Source organism: Piliocolobus tephrosceles, chromosome 1 (assembly GCF_002776525.5).
Source record: "Piliocolobus tephrosceles isolate RC106 chromosome 1, ASM277652v3, whole genome shotgun sequence".
Classification (NCBI taxonomy): Eukaryota; Metazoa; Chordata; class Mammalia; order Primates; family Cercopithecidae; genus Piliocolobus; species Piliocolobus tephrosceles.
The window spans coordinates 111,801,547-111,822,328 of NC_045434.1; the positions used below are offsets into that span (position 1 = coordinate 111,801,547).

The 20,782-nt window shown below is 41.7% G+C and overlaps 1 protein-coding gene across 6 annotated transcripts in view; it reads left to right on the forward strand.

Moving 5' to 3' along the window:
* The window catches only part of SORT1 (sortilin 1), a 91,076-nt gene that overhangs the window by 20,585 nt on the left and 49,709 nt on the right, over positions 1–20,782 (forward strand). For all 6 annotated transcript variants that reach the window (XM_023232546.2, XM_023232547.2, XM_023232549.2 and 3 more), the window contains 2 exons: positions 8,245–8,304; positions 10,352–10,425. In XM_023232546.2, the coding sequence (XP_023088314.1) occupies positions 8,245–8,304; positions 10,352–10,425 (134 nt within the window). The remainder of the gene's footprint in view (positions 1–8,244; positions 8,305–10,351; positions 10,426–20,782) is intronic.

The window sequence follows — 20,782 nt, forward strand, 5'->3', positions numbered from 1 at the left end:
TTTCACTTGAAATTTGAATTTCTCTTCTATGTAGACTACCCCTGCTCAATGCCTCTAAACACTTAGATGTGTTCAGGGCATCTTCACCAGTGTTTAGCTACATGAAGCTAATGGTAACTACAATGGGAAGGAGAGGAGTAAGGTCACCATCATGTGTGAACAGCTAAGAACACATACCAGTGTATAACAGTGTCTTGGCTGGCTAGAAGAGCATAGGAATAACTATTCAACCATTATTTACTGAGACAGCAGTAACCGTGTTAGAAGGAAGATTACACACATATCAATAATGTTAGTTCAGGACAAACAGCTATCGTGAGTTAAAAAAAAAATACTAAGAAAAAGAAAGAATGTTAGTAGCAGGAGTTTGTGAATAGACTTTTATGGAAATGTTTGTGGAGCATCTAATATGTATAAGACCTTGTGCTAGGTCTGATGGGTAATACCAAATTATAGTGTCTGCCATTAAGAAGTTATAGCATAATTTGAGAGGAAGACAAATATGTAAATAGTTCTAAATGTGTAGTTTACGTGTACGTATAGTTTACATTTATGTATAAATATAAGTAGTTATAGTACAAGGAGTGTCCGTAAATGCTGTGAGGGTAATGCTTAGGAAGAGGAGATCACTTTGAGCTGTGATAATTACAAACCAGAATGGTTCGTTTTGCAGTGAAAAATGGGACTTTGGCTGTCTTTCAGATCTTTTGCACTGGTGTAGTCTGTCCCCTGTGGCTGTCAAAAAGAAACACCCACCGTAGAATGCTGAGGAGCAATGGACAAGTGCAGAAACACGGAACTTTTCCTTTTTGAAACATGCGTTTTTTTCAACTTTTAGATTTAGGGGTACATGTGCAGGTTTGTTACCTGGGTATATCGTGTGATGCTGGAATACAAATGCTCCCATCACTCAGGTAGTGAACATAGCACCCAACGGTTAGTTTTTCAGTACTCACCTCTGTCCCTCCTCTAATAATCCCGTTTCTATTGTTGCCATCTTTTTTTTTTTTTTTTTGAGACGGAGTCTTGCTCTATCGCCCAGGCTGGAGTGCAGTGGCCGCATCTCAGCTCACTGCAAGCTCCGCCTCCCAGGTTTACGCCATTTTCCTGCCTCAGCCTCCCAAGTAGCTAGGACTACAGGCGCCCGCCACCTCGCCCGGCTAGTTTTTGTATTTTTTAATAGAGACGGGGTTTCACAGTGTTAGCCAGGATGGTCTCGATCTCCTGACCTCGTGATCCACCTGTCTCGGCCTCCCAAAGTGCTGGGATTACAGGCTTGAGCCACCGTGCCCGGCCTGTTGCCATCTTTATAGTCCATGAGTACCCAGTGTTTACCTCCCATTATAAGCGAGAGCATGTGGAATTTGGTTTTCTGTTTCTGTGTTAATGGCCTCCATCTGCATCCATGTTGCTGCAAGGGACAGGATGTCATTCGTTTTATGGCTCCATAGTATTACATGGTGTATATAGACCATATTTTCTTCATCCAGTCCACTGCTGATGGGCACCTAGGTTGATTCCATGTCTTTGCTATTGTCAGTAGAGCTATAATTAACATAGTGCATGTGTCTTTTTGGTAGAATGATTTGTTTTCATTTGGATATATACCCAGTAACGGGATTGCTGGGTCAGATCATAGTTCTCTTTTAAGTTCTCTGAGAAATCTCCAAATCACTTTTCACAGTGGCTGAACATTCCCTCCAACAGCGTATAATCATTCCCTTTTCTCCACAGCCTCACCAGTACCTGTTTTTTTTTTTTTTTTTTTTGATGTTTTAATAGTAGTAGTCACTTTCTAGTATGAGATGGTATCTCATTGTGAAACCTGCATTTTTGAAAAATAGTTTCACTTGCTATAGAATTACAGCTTGACTGTTTTTTACCCAGTACTTTAAATATGTTACTCCACTGTCTGGCTTGTATTGTAGGAAAGTCTGCTATCATTCTTTGTTTCTCTGTATGTAATGTCATCTTTTTTGTGGATGCTTTTAAGATTTTTCTCTATTGCTGATTTTAGATTATTTGACTATGATATGACGTGCTTTGGTGTATTTTTCACCATGTTTCTTGAGCTTAGGGTTTCTGAGCTTCTTGGATCTCTGGGTTTATCCTTTTCATCACATTTGGGGAAATTTTGGCTATTATATCTTAACTTTTTTTTCTGTCTCCAGCCCAGCCTCCTCTAGATGCCCTGATTGCATATACAATCAGCTGCCTGAAGTTGTTCTACTTCAAAAAGAATGACAGAACCATCGCTGAGCTGTAGAACAACTTCAAGAACATTTGTAGAAACTAGAACATCTTCTAAATTGATGGCTCTGTTCATTTTTTGTCTTTTCTTATCTCTGTGTTTCACTTTGGATAGTTTCTGTTGGTATGGCTTCAGGTTCACACTCATCTCTTCTACAGTGTCTAATCTCCTGTTCAGCCTATCCAGTGTTTGTTTTGTTTGTTTGTTTGTTTGTTTGTTTTTGAGACGGAGTCTCACTCTGTTGTTCAGGTGGAGTTCAGTGGTGCAATCTCGGCTCACAATACAGCCTCCACCTCCCAGGTTCAAGCAATTCTCCTGCCTCAGCCTTGTGAGTAGCTGGGACTACAGGTGTATGTCACCACACCTGGCTAGTTTTTGTATTTTTAGTAGAGACAAGTTTTCACTATGTTGGCAAGGCTGGTCTCGAACTTCTGAACTCAGGTGATCTGCCCACCTCAGCCTCCCAAAGTGCTGGGATTACAGGTATGAGCTACAGTGCCCTATCCAGCATACTTTTCATCTCAGACATTGTAATTCTCATTTCTACAAGTCTAATTTAAGTCTTTTTCTTTTTTTTTGAAACAGTGTTTCACTCTTGTTACCCAAGCTGGAGTGCAGTGGTGCAGTCTCTGCTCACTGCAACCTCTGCCTTCTGGGTTCAAGTGATTCTCTTCCCTCAGCCTCCTGAGTAGCTGGTATTACAGGTGCCCACCACCACACCCGGCTAATTTTTAGTATTTTAGTAATTTTAGTATTTTTAGTAGAGACGGGATCTCACCATGTTGGCCAGGCTGGTTGAACTTCTGACCTCAAGTGATCCGCCCACTTTGGCCTGCCAAAATGCTGAGATTATAGGCATGAGCCACCACGCCTAGCCTGATTTAAGTCTTTCAAAAATTTTTTTTCTTTAACATTCTCAATTCATTCTCTAATTTCTTGTGGAGTACAGTTACAACTGTTTCAGTGTCCTTATCTACTAATTATCTTTGTTATTTCTGAGTCAGTTTGATTTTTCTCTTCATTATGGGTCCTGATTTCTTCTTTGCGTGCCTGGGTTTTTTTTTGTTGTTGTTTTTTTGCTTTTTTTTTTTTGGGACGGAGTCTCGCTCTGTCACCCAGTCTGGAGTGCAGTGGTGTGATCGCGGCTCGCTGCAAGCTCCGCCTCCCAGGTTCACGCCATTCTCCAGCCTCAGCCTCCCAAGTAGCTGGGACTACAGGCGCCCGCCACCATACCCGGCTAATTTTTTTTGTATTTTAGTAGAGATGGGGTTTCACCGTGTTAGCCAGGATGGTCTTGATCTCCTGACCTCGTGATCTGCCCGTCTCGGCCTCCCAAAGTGCTAGGATTACAGGCGTGAGCCACCGCGCCTGGCGCCTGGTTATTTTTAAAAATTTATTTTAGGCCGGGCGCGGTGGCTCAAGCCTGTAATCCCAGCACTTTGGGAGGCCGAGACGGGCGGATCACGAGGTCAGAAGATCGAGACTATCCTGGCTAACACGGTGAAACCCTGTCTCTACTAAAAATACAAAAAACTAGCCGGGCGAGGTGGCGGGCGCCTGTAGTCCCAGCTACTCGGGTGGCTGAGGCAGGAGAATGGCGTAAACCCGGGAGGCAGAGCTTGCAGTGAGCTGAGATTGCGCCACTGCACTCCAGCCTGGGCGACAGAGCAAGACTCCGCCTCAAAAAAAAAAAATTTTATTTTAAGAGACAGGGTTTTGCTCTGTTGCTCAGGCTGGAGTGCAGTGGTATAATCATAGCTCACTGTAGCCTCAAACTCCTGGGCTCAAGAGATCCTTCTGCCTCAGCCTCCCAAGTAGTGAGGGCTAACAAGCATGTGTAACCATGCCTAGCTGATTTTTTTTTTATTGTTTTTGTGGAAATGGAGGTCTTGCTACATTGCCCAAGCTGGCTTCGAACTCCTGGCCTCAAGTGATCCTCCCACCTCGGCTTCCCAAAGGGCTAGGATTATAGATATGAGCTGCTGCACCTACCCACCTGATGATTTTTCAGTTGGATATTGTGAGTTTTTGCTTGTTGGATGCTAGATATTTTTATATTCTTATAAATATTCTTGAACTTTGTTCTGGAACACTGATTACTTGGAAACAGTTTGATCCTTTTGGGTCTTGCTTTTAAGCTTTTTTTAGGCGGGACCAGCACAGCGTTAAGTCTGGCGTTACTTCTTCTTACCACAGAGGTAAATGTTTCTGAGTACTCTACCCAATTTCCTTGAAATACAAGGTTTCCTATTATGGTTGCTGAGAACAAGGATTATTCCTGTTCCTGTATGAGGTCTGAATATTGTTCTCCGCCATCCTTTCAGGTAATTATTTCCCTGGCCTCAGGTAGTTTCCTCACATGCGTGTGCTGTTTGGTGTTCAGTGGAAGACTTGGTGGGGTGACAGGGGAGGCCCACTACTCAGATCTCCAGAAATTTTTTTCTTTGTAAGTCTTTCTACTCTAATCTTCTGCCCTGTGAACCTCTTTGGCCTCCCCAGACTATCAGCTTCCTCTCTTCAGTTTAGGGAGAACTCTGCCCCTCCCCTGTACTGTGCCTGAAATTCTCTCCAGGCAGTAAGCCAGTAAGCTGTAGGGTACTCCTCGTTCAGTTCCTTTTCTTTCAGGAATCGTCGTCCTTTGTGCCTGGTGTTCAATATCTTGGAAACAGTCATTTCATATATTCTGTGTGTTTGTTTGTTTGAGATGGAGTCTTACCCTGTCGCACAGACTGGAGTGCAATGGCGCGATCTTGGCTCACTGCAGCCTCCGCCTCTTGGGTTCAAGCAATTCTCTGCCTCAGCCTCCCAAGTGGCTGGGATTACAGGCGCACTACCGTGCCTGGCTAATTTTTTGTATCTTTAGTAGAGACAGGGTTTCACTCGAACCCCTGACCTCGTGATCCACCTGTGTCAGCCTCCCAAAGTGCTGGGATTACAGGCATGAGCCACGGCGCCCAGCCTATTCTGTGTTTTTTATTTTTTATTTTTTATTTTTATTAGCTGTTTCCGGTAGAAAGGTAAATGTGATCCCTGTCACTCTATCTTGACCAGAAGCAGAAGTCCACTCTGAAATGAACTTTTACATTTCATACCCATGTCTGTCATGGGGAAGTTAAGTGGGCCTGGCCTTATCTTTTTACTTCATCATCCTCTTTTTCAGAACTTCATAAGTAGTTCTTCAAGAATTCAATATTTATTGTGTGTGCCCACTGTGCACTGTGCTGTGTGTTAGCTGCTGAAATGTACAGGCTTGATTCCTTTACCAGATGGACGTCAGGTCTAGTGGGGAGGACAGGCAAGGTTCTTGTGACTACAATTAAAAGTGCTGTAATACATATTTTGAAAGATCTAAGATGCCACTGCAGTGTAGAATGACATGTATGTTGTCTTAAATATTAGAAATGATTCTGAATTAGGATTGATGGCTTTGTGCTGACTTGTGAATTCTGTCTCCTAACCATGACCAGGTTGTCCGCCCTTTCCTGGACATCCATATTTTTTCTCCCATAGAAAGGCCAGGATTGAATCTGTACTCTTGGGTCCCTAGTTCTCCTGGATTTATCTCCTTTCCATAAGACCTTTTCTTTCTGCTTAACCTTTGGGCCTGCTGTAACATCTCATTTCATTTTTCTTTTTGAACTTTCACCAGTATAAGAATGTTAGAGACTGAAATATTAAAAAATTAGTTGCATTTGCTATAGGTAGATGAGTTTTTCAGTGAGTTTGCCCATTTTCAAAAGCAAATCTTCACTGGTTATTTGGAGCGGATGGGAGAGAAGCTTAAAGGTAGCAGAAAACCACAGTTTTGCTAGTAAATCTGGCCTACATTTCCAAAGGAACTCTTTGGATGATGAATGAGGTCCATTACCATTTCAGTTGTTTCAGTGAAGCTGAGAGTTGCCAGTGACACGTGATAATCCTCGTTCTATAGTTGAGCAATAGGAAAATGTGGGTAATGCCAGTCTGCATTGATTGGGTCAGCTATGTAAAGCATTGCCTGAAAAGTAAAAGTTGCAGTCCTGATTGACTCACGACTGCTATCTTACAGCCTGGTGAAGACAACCACGAATTCCAGTGCCATAATTGATGGACTTTTTCTTTTCTCTTAGTCAGTTATGACAAGGACCTTCCTTGGAAAGATAACCTATGTTTAGATGACTGTGATCTTAGCCCTTGTGATCTGCCTGGTGCTTGTGGTAGCTCTGGATGTTCCTGTTTTTCCTGAAGGACCTCATTGATGTCGGTTCAGACACTATGCTCACTCAAGAGAATGCGTGGTTTTACTATGTGTGAAATACCGTATAAGACACGCTGCTATGTCACTTTTAAGCTTCTGGTTTCAGAAGCTCTAGCAGCCCTACTTTTTCTCAGATGCCTGGCAAACCTGCATGTCTGAATAACCCTTCTGTCCTGCAGAGGCTGTGAGAAGCTCTGCCGAGCATTTGAGAGTTAACCATTATTTACGGAGCAAGACCTGCGTGAGGCACTGATGGTACTAACTTACAGAAATGGTGTGAGATTCTTTTGACATCAAAGATACTTATGGTCCAGAGGGGAAATCACATAGGTGAATTCAGAAGCCCGTTCAAGACTACAAGAGAAAATTCCAAGATAAACAAAACAGTTCATGTTTTGAGTTCTGTTTCTTTAGATTTCTATGTTGGGATTGGTGGCTTGAGTGACCGAGTAGCTGACATCCCAACCATTTTTAGACTTGTTCTATTTTGAGGTTGAGTTTGTGGTTTGGGAAGGATGTGTAATCATTTTCAACAAATGCTTACTGAGTGTGCAAACTATTCCTGTGGTAGGCACAGGGAGTACCAAGAAGTATAAAGTTACATTCCCCGGCTTCTAAGGAGCTTCTCGTATCTGGGAGGGCAAGGCATGTTTAAGATTTTAAAATCTTAGTAAGATTATAAGTCTTAAGAAAAAAGCGTAATCATCAACAATTATTAGAAATATATACTGAACTATTAAACTGTCCAAGAAATGGGGCTTGGGTGGTGAGCATGTGGCCTGGAAAAGAGAAGGATCTTCACTTTTTGCTATATAGATTCTATATAGTATGTAATTTCTATATGGTTTGAAATTTTTGCCAAGTGCAGTTATTGCCTCTTTGGTTTTTTTTTTTTTATCAGTTACAAAAATGATAGAGAACAGAAGATTGTATTAATACATATAATATTAACCTTGAGTATCTCTATGTGGTAGGATTGTGAATGACTTATTTTTATTATACCTTGTTATAATTTTCTGCATCTCCTTTAATGAATATATATTATTGTATAAGTAGAGAAAGGAAGTATTTAAAAAACAAAACCCAAAACCACCTACAATGATGATTATAACTATATTTTAACATGCTTACTATATTTTGAATATAATATACCAGTTTTCCCTTTTTTACCTCCTTACTCTCACTGCAACTCTAGTGAGGTTGTTTTATTATTATCATTATTACTATGGTTATTAAATAAAAAGGTGAAACAAAGGCATTTGCTTCTTGCTTCTGCCCCTTGTTATTTTGAGTGAGCTAGCCTAGAAGTAAAAGGAATCCAGTTATGAACTTCTCAGCTATACTGTAAAAGATCCCCAGAAAAATTTAAATTATGCTGATTTGGTTACAATTACGCCTGCCAGTGTGGGCTATGATCTCTTGTTTTAAAGCATCCTAAAAATACTTTGCTATACCTTTATATTTAGTTCTGTTGGAGAAAGCAGTTAGATTATCCCATCTCCCCATCTGGTGCAGTAAAGAAAACTCATCTGCTTGGCTTACTTTGTGTAAAAGAGAATTTAAATTTCCAGGTTATTTGTGATTCATATTAAGTAGTTAAATCTCATCTCTCCCAAATTTTGTACTGGGAATCCATATCCCCTTTATAATTATGAACTTAATTACTCTGAACAGTAATAAAGTTCAGATATTTAAAGAAGCCAAAGATTGAAGGAGAGTACTGTCATTTCTAAATTAATTTTTTTTCCCCTTATAGCATGTGTTTGATGATCTCCGAGGCTCAGTATCCTTGTCCTGGGTTGGAGATAGCACTGGGGTAAGTCATATTTTGAGTCTGTTATTTCAACCCAGCAAGAAGATGACAACAGATTTGGGGGGCAGTTAAGCACCTAATATCATTTCTTCCTGAAACTGTCTTTAGCCTTAATCACAGGAAATGCCACAAGACAGACTTTCAGGAAGTTGTAGTTGTGTTGGTTTTGCTTTAGAACTGGGAACATCTTTTTTTAGGGTGTGGTGGGGACGGAGTTTCACTCTTGTTGCCCAGGCTGGAGTGCAATGGCGCGATCTCGGCTCACTGCAACCTCCGCCTCCCAGGTTCAAGCGATTGTCCTACCTCAGCTTCCCAAGGAGCTGGGATTACAGGCACCCACCACCATGCACAGCTAATTTTTTGTATTTTTAGTGGAGATGGGGTTTCACCATGTTGGCCAGGCTGGTCTCGAACTCCTGACATCAGGTGATCCACACGCCTCAGCCTCCCAAAGTGCTGGGATTACAGGTATGAACCACTGCGCCTGGCCGGGAACGTCTTCTGATCACCTTCTTCCACAGTAGGAAGATGGATACCTTTTCAGTCCTTGGTGGCTGCTTAGCATCAAGATGAGCAAGAAGGAAGAGGAAAGAGAGTGCTCTGCATTGAGAAGGGAAGCTCACAATACTTGGGAAAACCCCTATATAGAAACAGAAAATGTCCATTAAAAACATCCTGGCACTTTTCCTCCAAACTGTGTTGTTCCTGTGTCCTTTCCCACAGGTGTGTTGAGGGACTGTGGTGCCCATGGGCTCATGATTGTTCATCTGTTGTCCTTGCCCCTACCACAAAGGAGGTACTGTCAGGATTGGGGGACTGGAAGGAGGATCAGTCAGCTCCTTATCCCTCCTGATATACAGCTGGGCTTCCACTACGAGGGCATGCTGAGGATACATTGGCCTCTGGTCTTAAATCAGGACTTGTTGCCTGGCTGTCTTATTATCCTGCTTGAACAAGAGTGGAGGCAACACATCCTGCCTCCTGGTATTCCATAATGCATGTGTCATAGCATTGAGGCACATGATAGTTATATTAGAAGCCTAAAGAAATAAAATATTGGTGCTGAAAAGCAAATTGTAAATTTCTTATTTTGATTAATTTTTAAACTTCTAGTAGAATTTCTTTAAGCATAGCTCAGTTTTTTCTAGAATTTGAGTTGTACCCTAATTTCCATGATTTACCCTTTTATCTTAGATAGTTGGTATCTCCAAGATTTCTTTTTTTCTTTTTTTTTTTTTTGAGACAGAGTCTCGCTCTGTCACCCAGGCTGGAATGCAGTGGTGCAATCTTGGCTCACAGCAACGTCCGCCTCCCAGGTTCAGGCAATTCTTATGCCTCAACCTCCCAAGAAGCTGGGACTACAGGCATGTGCCACCATGCCCAGCTAATTTTTGTGTTTTAAGTAGAGACAGGGTTTCACCATGTTAGCCCGGCTGGTCTCGAACTCCTGACCTTAAGTGATCTGCCCACCTCAGCCTCCCAAAGTGCTGTAATTACAGGCATGGGCCACCATGCCCAGCCGTCTTCAAGATTTCTCATATGGCTTTCTGAGACTCCCTAGACTCTTGTAGTAATCCATCCAGAATCATTTCCTCATGCATAGTTTTTGGTAGATAAAGTACTGAAAAAATGAATTTCATGAAGAACCAACAACAAGGAGAAGAAAAAGACAGACAGACATGACACAGTGACCTCTATGAGAACACCCACACTATTCTAACCTCTGTAAGGAGAAAAGGGAGAAGGTTCTTGCCTGAGAGTATCTTACAATAGTATGGATACAATATAGTTAAAGCCTTCTTTTATTTTAATGTGTATTTGAGTAGTCAGCCTCACTGCTTCAGTGGAGGTGATGGGGATCATCCCAACAAAATGAGCTGAGGACTTTCTCATCATTCTCAGCCCTAGTACCTAGATCCTTCTAGACTTTGGGGAGTACTACAAAGTAGGGTTATCAAAAGTCTTTTAGGTGTTGGCTTAATCTTGAACACATATCAGTATGTGATTGGAGTATCTTTTTGATTTATGGAATGCTTTTTTCTCTCTCCAGGTCATTCTAGTCTTGACTACCTTCCATGTACCACTGGTAATTATGACTTTCGGACAGTCCAAGCTATATCGAAGGTGAGATCGATAACACGTGTTGGAGCATTTGACTAAGTAACATATTGAGAATGTAGATTCTCCCTTTTCTAGACATGATGGCGTGTAACAGTTGATAAAAAAGATCTTCTAGCCATCTTAAGTTTTCACCAGACTGTCACACTTATCACATGTTGTTGTTGTTGTTGTTTTGAGACAGGGTCTCACTCTGTCTCCCAGGCTGGAGTGCAGTGGCGTCATCTTGGCTCACTGTAACCTCCGCCTCCCAGGCTCAAGCCGTCCTCCCACTTCAGCCTCCCAAGTAGCCAGGACTGCAGGCACACGCCACCACGCCCGGCTAATTTTTTGTATTTTTTGTAGAGATGGGGTTTCCCCATGTTGCCTAGGCTTGTACCGAGCTCCTGGGCTCGAGTGATCTGCCTGCCTCAGCCTCCAAAAGTGTTGGGATTACAGGCGGGAGCCACTGTGCCCAGCCCCCAGCACACTTTTTAATGTCTACTTTTTTTTTTTTTTTTTTGAGACAGGGTGTGGCTCTGTCACTCAGGCTGGAGAGCAGTGGCGCAAACGCGGCTCATTGCAACCTCTCCCTCCCAGGTTCAAGCCATCCTCCCACCTCAGCCTCCCAAGTAGCTGGGATTACAGGCATGTACCTCCATGCCTGGGTAATTTTTGTATTTTGGATAGACAGGGTTTCACCATGTTGCCCAGGCTGGTATTGAGCGCCTGGGCTCAAGCTATCTGCCTACCTCGGCTTCCCAAAGTGCTGGGATTACAGGTGTGAGCCACAGTGCCTGGCCTTAACATCTAATTAGCAACTGAAAGAAGTATGAAAAGGGACCTGGTTCCAAGGAGGTTGGTTTGACCTGACTGAGGGGCAGAACAATAAAGGAAGATGAAGAAAGAGTCTATAGTGCTGTGTGTTTGTGTTCATTTATATGGATATTTATTTGTGGGAAGGTAGTATGGAGTTTAAAAAGTCTTTCTATTAAGTTTGAGCACAAAATGGTTTTTTATATTCCTGAAATAAAAATCTTCATTGTACTTTCCCAGCAAATATTATTTATACAGCATTTTGAGGCCTAAGCAGATTATTTTTACGTAAGAAGGAGGCTGTCAGGTCAGACCTACCAAAATGCTTTGTAGTGTTCACACTGGTGATAATGATGGTAACTTGTGTTCTGGAACCACAACCTATACTGTGACATTGGTGAAGTTTTAGAGTTGTCTTCTTAAAGGTATGACTTGGTTAAAAAGTAGGTTCCATTCCTTAACAGTAAGATTCAAGACCAACTAATTCCTAGAGATTGCTGAATGATTGTGTCTTCTCAATCATTTATGTCTGTCTCATTTTCCCCTAGGGACCTAAAGAAATAATGACCTCCCAGCAGATGATATAGAAACTACCCTAGGGTCAGGGTATCTCCCAGGAGTCATGGTACTTTCTCAAGGTTCTTTATTTGACTGCTGTTCTTGGCCCAAGTGGGAGTGAACCCACGTTCAAGCTCTGAAATGGATTAGCCTAACCTCTCTTCCCCATGAGGTATGAACTTTGACTACGTCTCCTGGGCATGGAGCAAGAAGTCTCTGCCCTTCAGTACATTGATGTTGTCCCAGAGAGGCAACAAATACCTTTAGGCCAACAAGGAATTGCTATCTTAGAACTACAGTGCAAATTCCATGAAGGCAAGGTTCTTGACTAACTGGGTTCCCCAGAATCTAGCCAAATGCCTAACATGTAGTAGGCAGGCAGTAAATAATAATCGAATAAATGAATGAATGTCTTGGCTTCTTTATAATTTTTGGATGGATAATTAAAATTTTTTTGATAGAGGATCGACTATATTTTAGAGTCTTGGTGCTAGAAAGAGCTATAATAGGTGACTTTGTTTATTCAATCAGAACAGTAGTTGAACCATTTTAGATGAAAAGCATCCTATTTGGGGAGAGAAAAATGCATTTTAAAATGTGTAACTTTGCTTCAGTAACTCTTTCCAGTGTTTAAGAATGTTTGCTCTTATAAATTCCCCTCCTCACAATTGCCCATTCCCCAACTGGGCATGGTGTCGCACACCTGTGGTCCCAGCTACTTGGGAGACTGAGGTAGGAGCATCTCTTGGGTCCGGGAGGTTGAGGCTGCAGTAGCTATGATCACATCACTGCACTCCAGCCTGAGTGAGAGAGCGATACCCTTTCTCAAAAAAATAAAATATCTCCTCATGATAGTTTATCTTACCAACCTGTGTTTCATTATAAAAGCAGTATAATCATATTATAGGACATTTGAAAATTTTAAAGGAAAGAAAAAAGTTCATACAGCCAAGTGTAATCTTAATTCATTTGTCGTTTATTATCTTGACCTTCCCCTTTAATGTTGTATCATATAGTTGTAGAGTATTGGGAGACAACGTGGAATAGCAAAATCTTGCCAAGCTTTGTTGGCAGGTAGGCTTAGGATTGAATCACAGCACTGTCATTGCAAACAGAATGAACTTGGGAAAGTCATTTAACCTCCTAAGTCTTTTTTATCATCTGTAAAAGGACAATAATAATGCCCACCTCAGAGCTGTTGTGAGGTATGCTCTGCAGTGCCTGGCATGGAGGAATAGCTTGGGTGCTGTTAGCTGCTGCCATGCCGATGAGGCATCTGGGGGCAGGTACTGACATTGCTGTACCAGTTGTTAAAATGAATTTGAAGCCTTCCACACCAGTTGCTAAAAAGTGATTGCCTGCCCCCAGATGCCTCCACATCTTCTACAAATGCACACTGCACCCCCTAGCCCCTGCCAACGTGCAAATGTTACTAACACCTGGCATTATGACCTACATCCATGCTGTTTGGTCAGTACTCATACCTTAACTCTGCTAGTAACCCCTCATTTTTTTAGATTGACGTAATTTACTTTATTATTGTTCCATTGGACAGTTAGCTTATAGCTATTTTTTTTTTTTTACTGTAACTAATGCTACTGTGATAAATATCATACACATTTGTGTCATAGGGGATGTTTATTTCCAATTCACTTTTTAGTAGCAAAGGAAAACCTCCGCTCTGATGGATGTCAGCATGTTTTAAAGGCTGTTTGTTAAATGCCTCTTTCTCCAGGTTGAATTATCTTCTATACCTAATGCCTCAACAACTTAAGACAATAGAAACCAAAACGAGAACCGATACTGCCATGTCACTGTTTAAATACCACCACCATCAGACTCAGCCTTTTTTCAGCCTGTTTTTGTCTAGTCTTGTGAAAAACCCTGCTCTCCTGACATATACTTTACTAGAGTGCAATTCTATTTGTTTCTGATGTAGTATAATATTACCAAGGTAACATTTTTTTCATATTACTCAGCAGTTTTTTGTTTCTTTTTTTTTTTTTTAACCACATTGACTTTGAATATTAATTATCTCTTCCTTGCCACAAAGTGGCAACTGACTCTGTACCTGCTTCCAGAGTTTAGGCAGAAACTGTAAATATGCCCTGTTGCTTTTCCATCTGGGCTGGCCTGGCCTAAAGTGACTGGCCAACCAAGTCAACCATGTTGAACATGCCAACCAAGAGGCAACTGTTGTTTCAGAAATGAGAAAGTGAAAGAAGCAGTTTGATCAAAATGGGTCTTGAGTATGCTGAAGTTGCCCAATTACCACTAAAAGCCCACTGAACCCACTCTGAGGACTTTTCTGTTTTTCACAGCATTGATGATTGTATTATTCATTAGACTATCTTTGCATACTAAATCTTATATGGTTAAAGGTTCATTTGGATTTCAAATAAAAAACAGCAAATCACATGCTACCTGCTCTGTGTATTACAGCATAAAGTCTCACAAGAATAGAAGGAAGTTGTCCCTGTTGATATGCAGAGTTAGAGGGAGTATACTTCTGTCTTTAGGCTGTGAAAAAGAATTATTGAAGGATTTGGGAGATTATATATATGTATGTGTATATATGTATGTACACATATATTTGTACAAAATACATATATACACATACATATATGTACACAAATATATGTGTGTGTGTATACATATGTTTGTGTGTTCATGTATGCACACACATATACATATTTTCCATTTAAAGGAACCGTGTTTATATAGTATTAATTTTGATTTTCTTATAAGGAATATTAGTTTGTGTAATGGATTATAAAGTATGTTTGTCTCACTTGCACATAATGAAGTTGAAGAAATAAACTAGCTACAATTAAGATGATAATTTGATTTTTGGCGACTAACAGATATTTTCCATCTTTTTGTTTTATGATGTCTTAAGTCCAGCTTTTCATTGTATAATTTACTTAGTGAAGCAAATGTAGGCATTGTTCTACACTGATATTGTATACCTAATTATTAATATCACAAAGACTGCTGGGCTATTTTATTTCTGGCTTTAATTTCCTAATAAGAGTTGCTCAAATTTTGGAAATTAATAGGGAAATCTATAAGAGGTTTTGCATTAAAATATATTACATAGTCAGTGTAAGTTTTTCAGGATGTTACTTGAGTTTTTGTTGTTGTTGTTGTTGAGATGGAGTCTTGTTCTGTCGCCCAGGCTGGAGTGCAGTGGTGCGATCTCGGCTCACTGCAAGCTCCACCTCCTGGGTTCATGCCATTCTCCTGCCTCAGCCTCCCAAGTAGCTGGGACTACAGACGCCTGCCACCATGCCCATCTAATTTTTTTTGTATTTTTAGTACAGATGGGGTTTCACTGTGTTAGCCAGGATGGTCTTGATCTCCTGACCTCGTGATCCGCCCGCCTCAGCCTTCCAAAGTGCTGGGATTGAGATTTTTAAAAAAGGATAACTTAAAGGTATACAATGCAAAGTGCTGCTAGTGCAGTAAACCAGCTTCTTCAAGGCATCTTGTGTAACAACCTTTTTTTTTTTTTTTTTTTGAGACGGAGTCTGGCTCTGTCGCCCAGGCTGGAGTGCAGTGGCCGGATCTCAGCTCACTGCAAGCTCCGCCTCCCGGGTTTATGCCATTCTCCTGCCTCAGCCTCCCGAGTAGCTGGGACTACAGGCGCCTGCCACCTCGCCCAGCTAGTTTTTTGTATTTTTTAGTGGAGACGGGGTTTCACCGTGTTAGCCAGGATGGTCTCGATCTCCTGACCTCGTGATCCGCCCGTCTCGGCCTCCCAAAGTGCTGGGATTACAGGTTTGAGCCACCGCGCCTGGCCTAACAACCTTTTTTATGATATGCTGAGTTCAGTTTTCGCTGCAGTAGATTGTTAACAATGACTGCATATTTCAGTTACAAGGTTGGCATAAATTCCATTTACAACATATGTTTTCTTGCTTTTTTTTTTTTTTTGAGATGGAGTCTCGCTCTGTGGCCCAGGCTGGAGTGCAGTGGCCGGATCTCAGCTCACTGCAAGCTCCGCTTCCCAGGTTTATGCCATTCTCCTGCCTCAGCCTCCCGAGTAGCTGGGACTACAGGCGCCCACCACCTCGCCCGGCTAGTTTTTTGTATTTTTTTTAGTAGAGATGGGGTTTCACCATGTTAACCAGGATGGTCTTGATCTCCTGGCCTCGTGATCCACCCGTCTCGGCCTCCCAAAGTGCTGGGATTACAGACTTGAGCCACCGCGCCCGGCCTTGCTTTTTTTTTTTTAAAGAAAAAGTATACTAAAATGTGATGATGGCATTTTACCTTTAATACAACTTCACTTTTATACACGTGAAGTTGTCAGAGTAAGATGAAGACCCCCAAATACATATTCATGTTCCTTCTGATTAAAAGTTCTGTGATTTTATTTACAATATCTTACTCTCTTTATTTTCCCGCTTGTAGTTTCAAAATTTCTACAGAAAACGTGTATCCTTTCCCAATAATGATAAAACACAAAATATTTAAATAAAAACACAAGGTAATATCAGACAGTGGGGAAAAGAGAGACTGAAATATTGGGAATTAAGTTTATTATGAATTCAAATCTTGCCAATTTTACACAGCAGTAGTTTCAGGTCCATGATTCTTTTGATACATTTTAATAAACTACATTCTCCCTATTGATCTTTTACCTGGAAATCTCAGTCAGTTGGTTGTCATTATTAGTGATAGTTATGTTCTGTAAAGGTGTCATGAATACTGAATTAGTTAATAGTGAACCATTGCTCCTAGGGGGACATACAGGGTTAGGTTTATGCAAACTTCTGGTCACAGCACTCATTTTCATCAAATGATCAATACATAACTTTGTTTTATGTGTGTTTCTGTTTAAAGATACCTTATTTAATGTGTATTATTGATTCATTAACACTGAATTCATGGCCAATAGCACTACAACTCTTGCCCAAACAAAGCTTGTCTCATATACTCATATTTCCTCCATGAGGCACATCAAAGCCTTCTTGTGTTTAGGAACACTCAACAGCATGTTGACAATGCACTTGGAGGCCATTTAGATAGAAAAAGTACCAAAAAAAAAGCATGAACATGCAAAAACCTAGCACTAAATAGACCGTGAAAAGGACACTTGTTTATAGTGTTAGAACTGAACACAAAGGCAAAGCATCAACTTGTTTGACCTCAGCTGGGAATGGGTACACTGGGTGACTCATATTTTTGCTGCTCTGTAAATGTCTATAAATGACTGGCAAGGCACCATGAATATTGATTTGGGGGTTACAAATAAATATAAAAAGGTAAACAAATTTACAAATACAGAATCCATGCATAATGAAGATTATATAAGCTTTCTCAATTAGTGAAAATTACAAAACAATAATATTTTTAAGAGTTTGCCATCATCCTTGTTACTTTTATGTTATAATTTATGGTGGCTTAACCATGGCAAAGTGAACAAAAGAAAATAGGTAGAAGCAGAAAGTTTTGAGGTGCATGCTTGAAAAAGCCTACATAGATGTTAATGAAACTTAAAGATGATTCCGGTGAAGGCTCAGAAAGAAAAGAGGAGGGCTGTAGAGAAAGCTTCCATCTTAGAGAATACCTAAGTAATCCATGGTAGAATATTCATTAAAATGTGGACCACAAAGGCCATTATGATGAGGTTTCTGGCAGAAATGAGGAACACGTTATTGGATAATAGAGAAAAAACAATCCTTGTTATAAAGTGGCAGAGAACTTGGCCAAATTGTGTTCATGTTCTAGTGTTTTGTGGAAATTACAACTTGCAAGCAATGAAATTGCGTATTTAGCTAAAACAATATCTAAGTAAAATGTTGAAGTTGCAGCTTGGTTCCTCTTGACTGCTGGTAGTAAAATATGGGAAAAGAGAAATGACTTAAAGACAGAATTATTAAGCAAGAAGAAAGCAGTGCTTAAATATTTGAAAAATTCTCAGTCTATCTAAATTGCACAAACTGAGAATAATTAGGATGTGGCCAAGTGACCATTTGATAAAGAGATTAGATTAGCATGGGTGTGAACTAAGAACTTAATCAGTGGCCGGGCATGGTGGCTCAAGCCTGTAATCCCAGCACTTTGGGAGGCCTAGACGGGCGGATCACAAGGTCAGGAGATCGAGACCATCCTGGCTAACATGGTGAAACCCCGTCTCTACTAAAAAAATACAAAAAACTAGCCAGGCGCCTGTAGTCCCAGCTACTCCGGAGGCTGAGGCAGGAGAATGGCGTAAACCCGGGAAGCGGAGCTTGCAGTGAGCTGAGATCCGTCCACTGCACTCCAGCCTGGGCGACAGAGCGAGACTCCATCTCAAAAAAAAAAAAGAACTTAATCACTTATCCCAACAGGAAAACTGCCAGTTTGAACCCAATGAGGAAAGGCTTTCAGATGTTAAGGACCACAGAGCTATTCGATTGCGTATGTGCGCTCTTCTTTAAGACAAGGCAGTTCAGGGATCACCAAGGCGGCCTTCTCAATTTCAAAAGGAGGGACCATCACCCAAAGCCAGGGAAGAAAGGCCACCCAGATCCTTGGGGTCTACCCACTTTCTGGCAAGGCTGCAGAGCCAGACCACAATCCCAACATGTCTGGGAAGAGGAGGGACCCCCTCCCCAACATTGGACCTGAAGGACACAGGTTAGAGCCAAAGAGAATTGTTTTCAAGCTTTAATATCTAGGCCAGGTGCAGTGGCTCATGCTTGTAATCCCAGCCTTTTGGGAGGCTGAGGTGGGAGGATTGCTTGGGGCCAGGAGTTTGAGACCAGCCTGGGCAACATAGTGAGACCCATCTCTGCCAAAAAAAAAAAAAATTGGGTGTGGTGGCACATGGCTATAGTCCTAGCTACTTGGGAGGCTAAGGCAGAAGAATTGCTTGAGCTCAGGAGTTCTAGGCTGTAGTGAGCTATGATCACATCATTGCACCCCAACCTGGGTGGCAGAGCAAGACCCTCTATTTATTTAGTTTTGACACAGGGTCTTGCACTGTTGCCCAGGCTGGAGTGCAGTGGCGTGATATCGGCTCATTGTAGCTTCGACCTCCTGGGCTCAAGTGATCCTCCTGCTTCAGCCTCCTGAGTGGCTGGGACTACAGGCTGGAAATCACCATGCTCAGCTAATTTTTGTGTATTTTATAGAGATGGGGTTTCACCATGTTGCCCAGGCTGGTCTCAAACTCCTGACCTCAAGCAGTCCTCCTACCTCAGCCTTCCAAAGTGCTAGGATTACAGGCGTGATCCTAGCACTTTGGGAGGCCGAGGTGGGAGGATGCCCAGTCTTAGTTAAAAATAACTAAATAAATATATCTCATGAAGTTTGCCTGTATTTTAGACTTAGTTGGAGTCCCCTTTCATCTTTCCCATTCCGTTTTTTTGGAATGGAAATGTCTGTACGGTGCCCGTCCCACCATTGTATTTTGGAAGTGCATAACTTGTTTGGTTTCACAAGTTTCACAGGTCAGGAGTTCAACACCAGCCTGGCCAAGATGGTGAAACCCTGTCTCTACTAAAAATACAAAAATTAGCCTTTGAGAGGCTGATATACAAAAATACAAACTGTACAACTGAAGAGCAGTTTGCTTCAGGATGAATCATACCTGGAGTCTCACCTTTGTCTGATATAGATGATACTTAGATGACACTTTTGATTTTAGACTTTAGAGTTGATGCTGGAACAAGTTAAGACTTTTAGGCTGGATGCGGTAACTCACGCCTATAATCCCAGCATTTTGGGAGGCCGAGGAGGGCGGATCATCTGAGGTCAGGAGTTTGAGACCAGCCTGGCCAACATGGAGAAACCCTGTCTCTACTAAAAACACAAAAATTAGCTGGGTGTGGTGGCCCATGCCTTTAATCCCAGCTACTCGGGAGGCTGAGGCAGGAGAACCGCTTGAACCTGGGAGGCGGAGGTTGCAGTGAGCTGAGATCCTGCCATTGCACTCCAGCCTAGGTAACAAGAGCAAAACTCTGTCTCAAAAAAATAAAATAAAATAAAAAGACTTTCAAGGTTTTGGGATGTAATGAATGTATTTTGCGTGTGAGAAGGACACGAGTTTGGAGGAATGGAGTGGAGGGGCAGGATGGGAGTGTCAGGATGCTGTATACTGAATGTTTGTGTTCCCTCTGAACTCATATGTTGAAATTTTAACCCCAAGTGCGATGGTATTAGGAGGTGGGACCTGTGGTAAGTGATTAGGTCATAAGGGCAGAACCTTCACCAGTGGGTTTAGTCCCCTTTTAAGAGAGACCCCCAAGAGCTCCCTTGCCCTTTCTGTCATGTACGGTTACAGTGACAAGAGGGCAATCTGTGAAGCAGGAAGCAGACCCTCACCAGACAGCACATCTGCTGGCACCTTCATCTTGGACTTCTTAGCCTCCAGAACTGTGAGAAATGAATTCCTGCTGTTTATAAGCCACCCAGTTTATAATATTCTCTTATAGCAGCCCAAGCTAAAATAAGCTCTATTCCAACTATATTTGTTTTTCAACATTATTGTCTTGAGTTATAAATGTTCATGTTTACACCATGGATACATGCAAAAATGATAATTTTTTTTCTTTTTTTTTTTTTTTTTGAGATGGAGTCTCGCTCTGTCACCCAGGCTTGAGTGCAGTGGTGTGGTCTCTGCTCACTGCAAGCTCCGCCTCCTGGGTTCAAGCCATTCTCCTGCCTCAGCCTCCTGAGTAGCTGGGACTACAGGCGCCCGTTACCGCGCCCGGCTAATTTTTTGTATTTTTAGTAGAAACCGGTTTTACCTGTGTAGCCAGGATGGTCTTGATCTCCTGACCTCGTGATCCACCCACCTCGGCCTCCCAAAGTGCTGGGATTGCAGGCGTGAGCCACCGCGCCCGGCCATGATCATTTATTTTTAGTAACCAGAAAGTGGACATTAGTGTTGATGCATAGAATTGTTATTAAAAAGACTTGTTTCTTTTTTTCTTTTCCTTTTTTTTTTTTTTTTTTATTTTGAGATGGACTCTCGCTCTGTCGCCCAGGCTGGAGTGCAATGGCACGATCTTGGCTC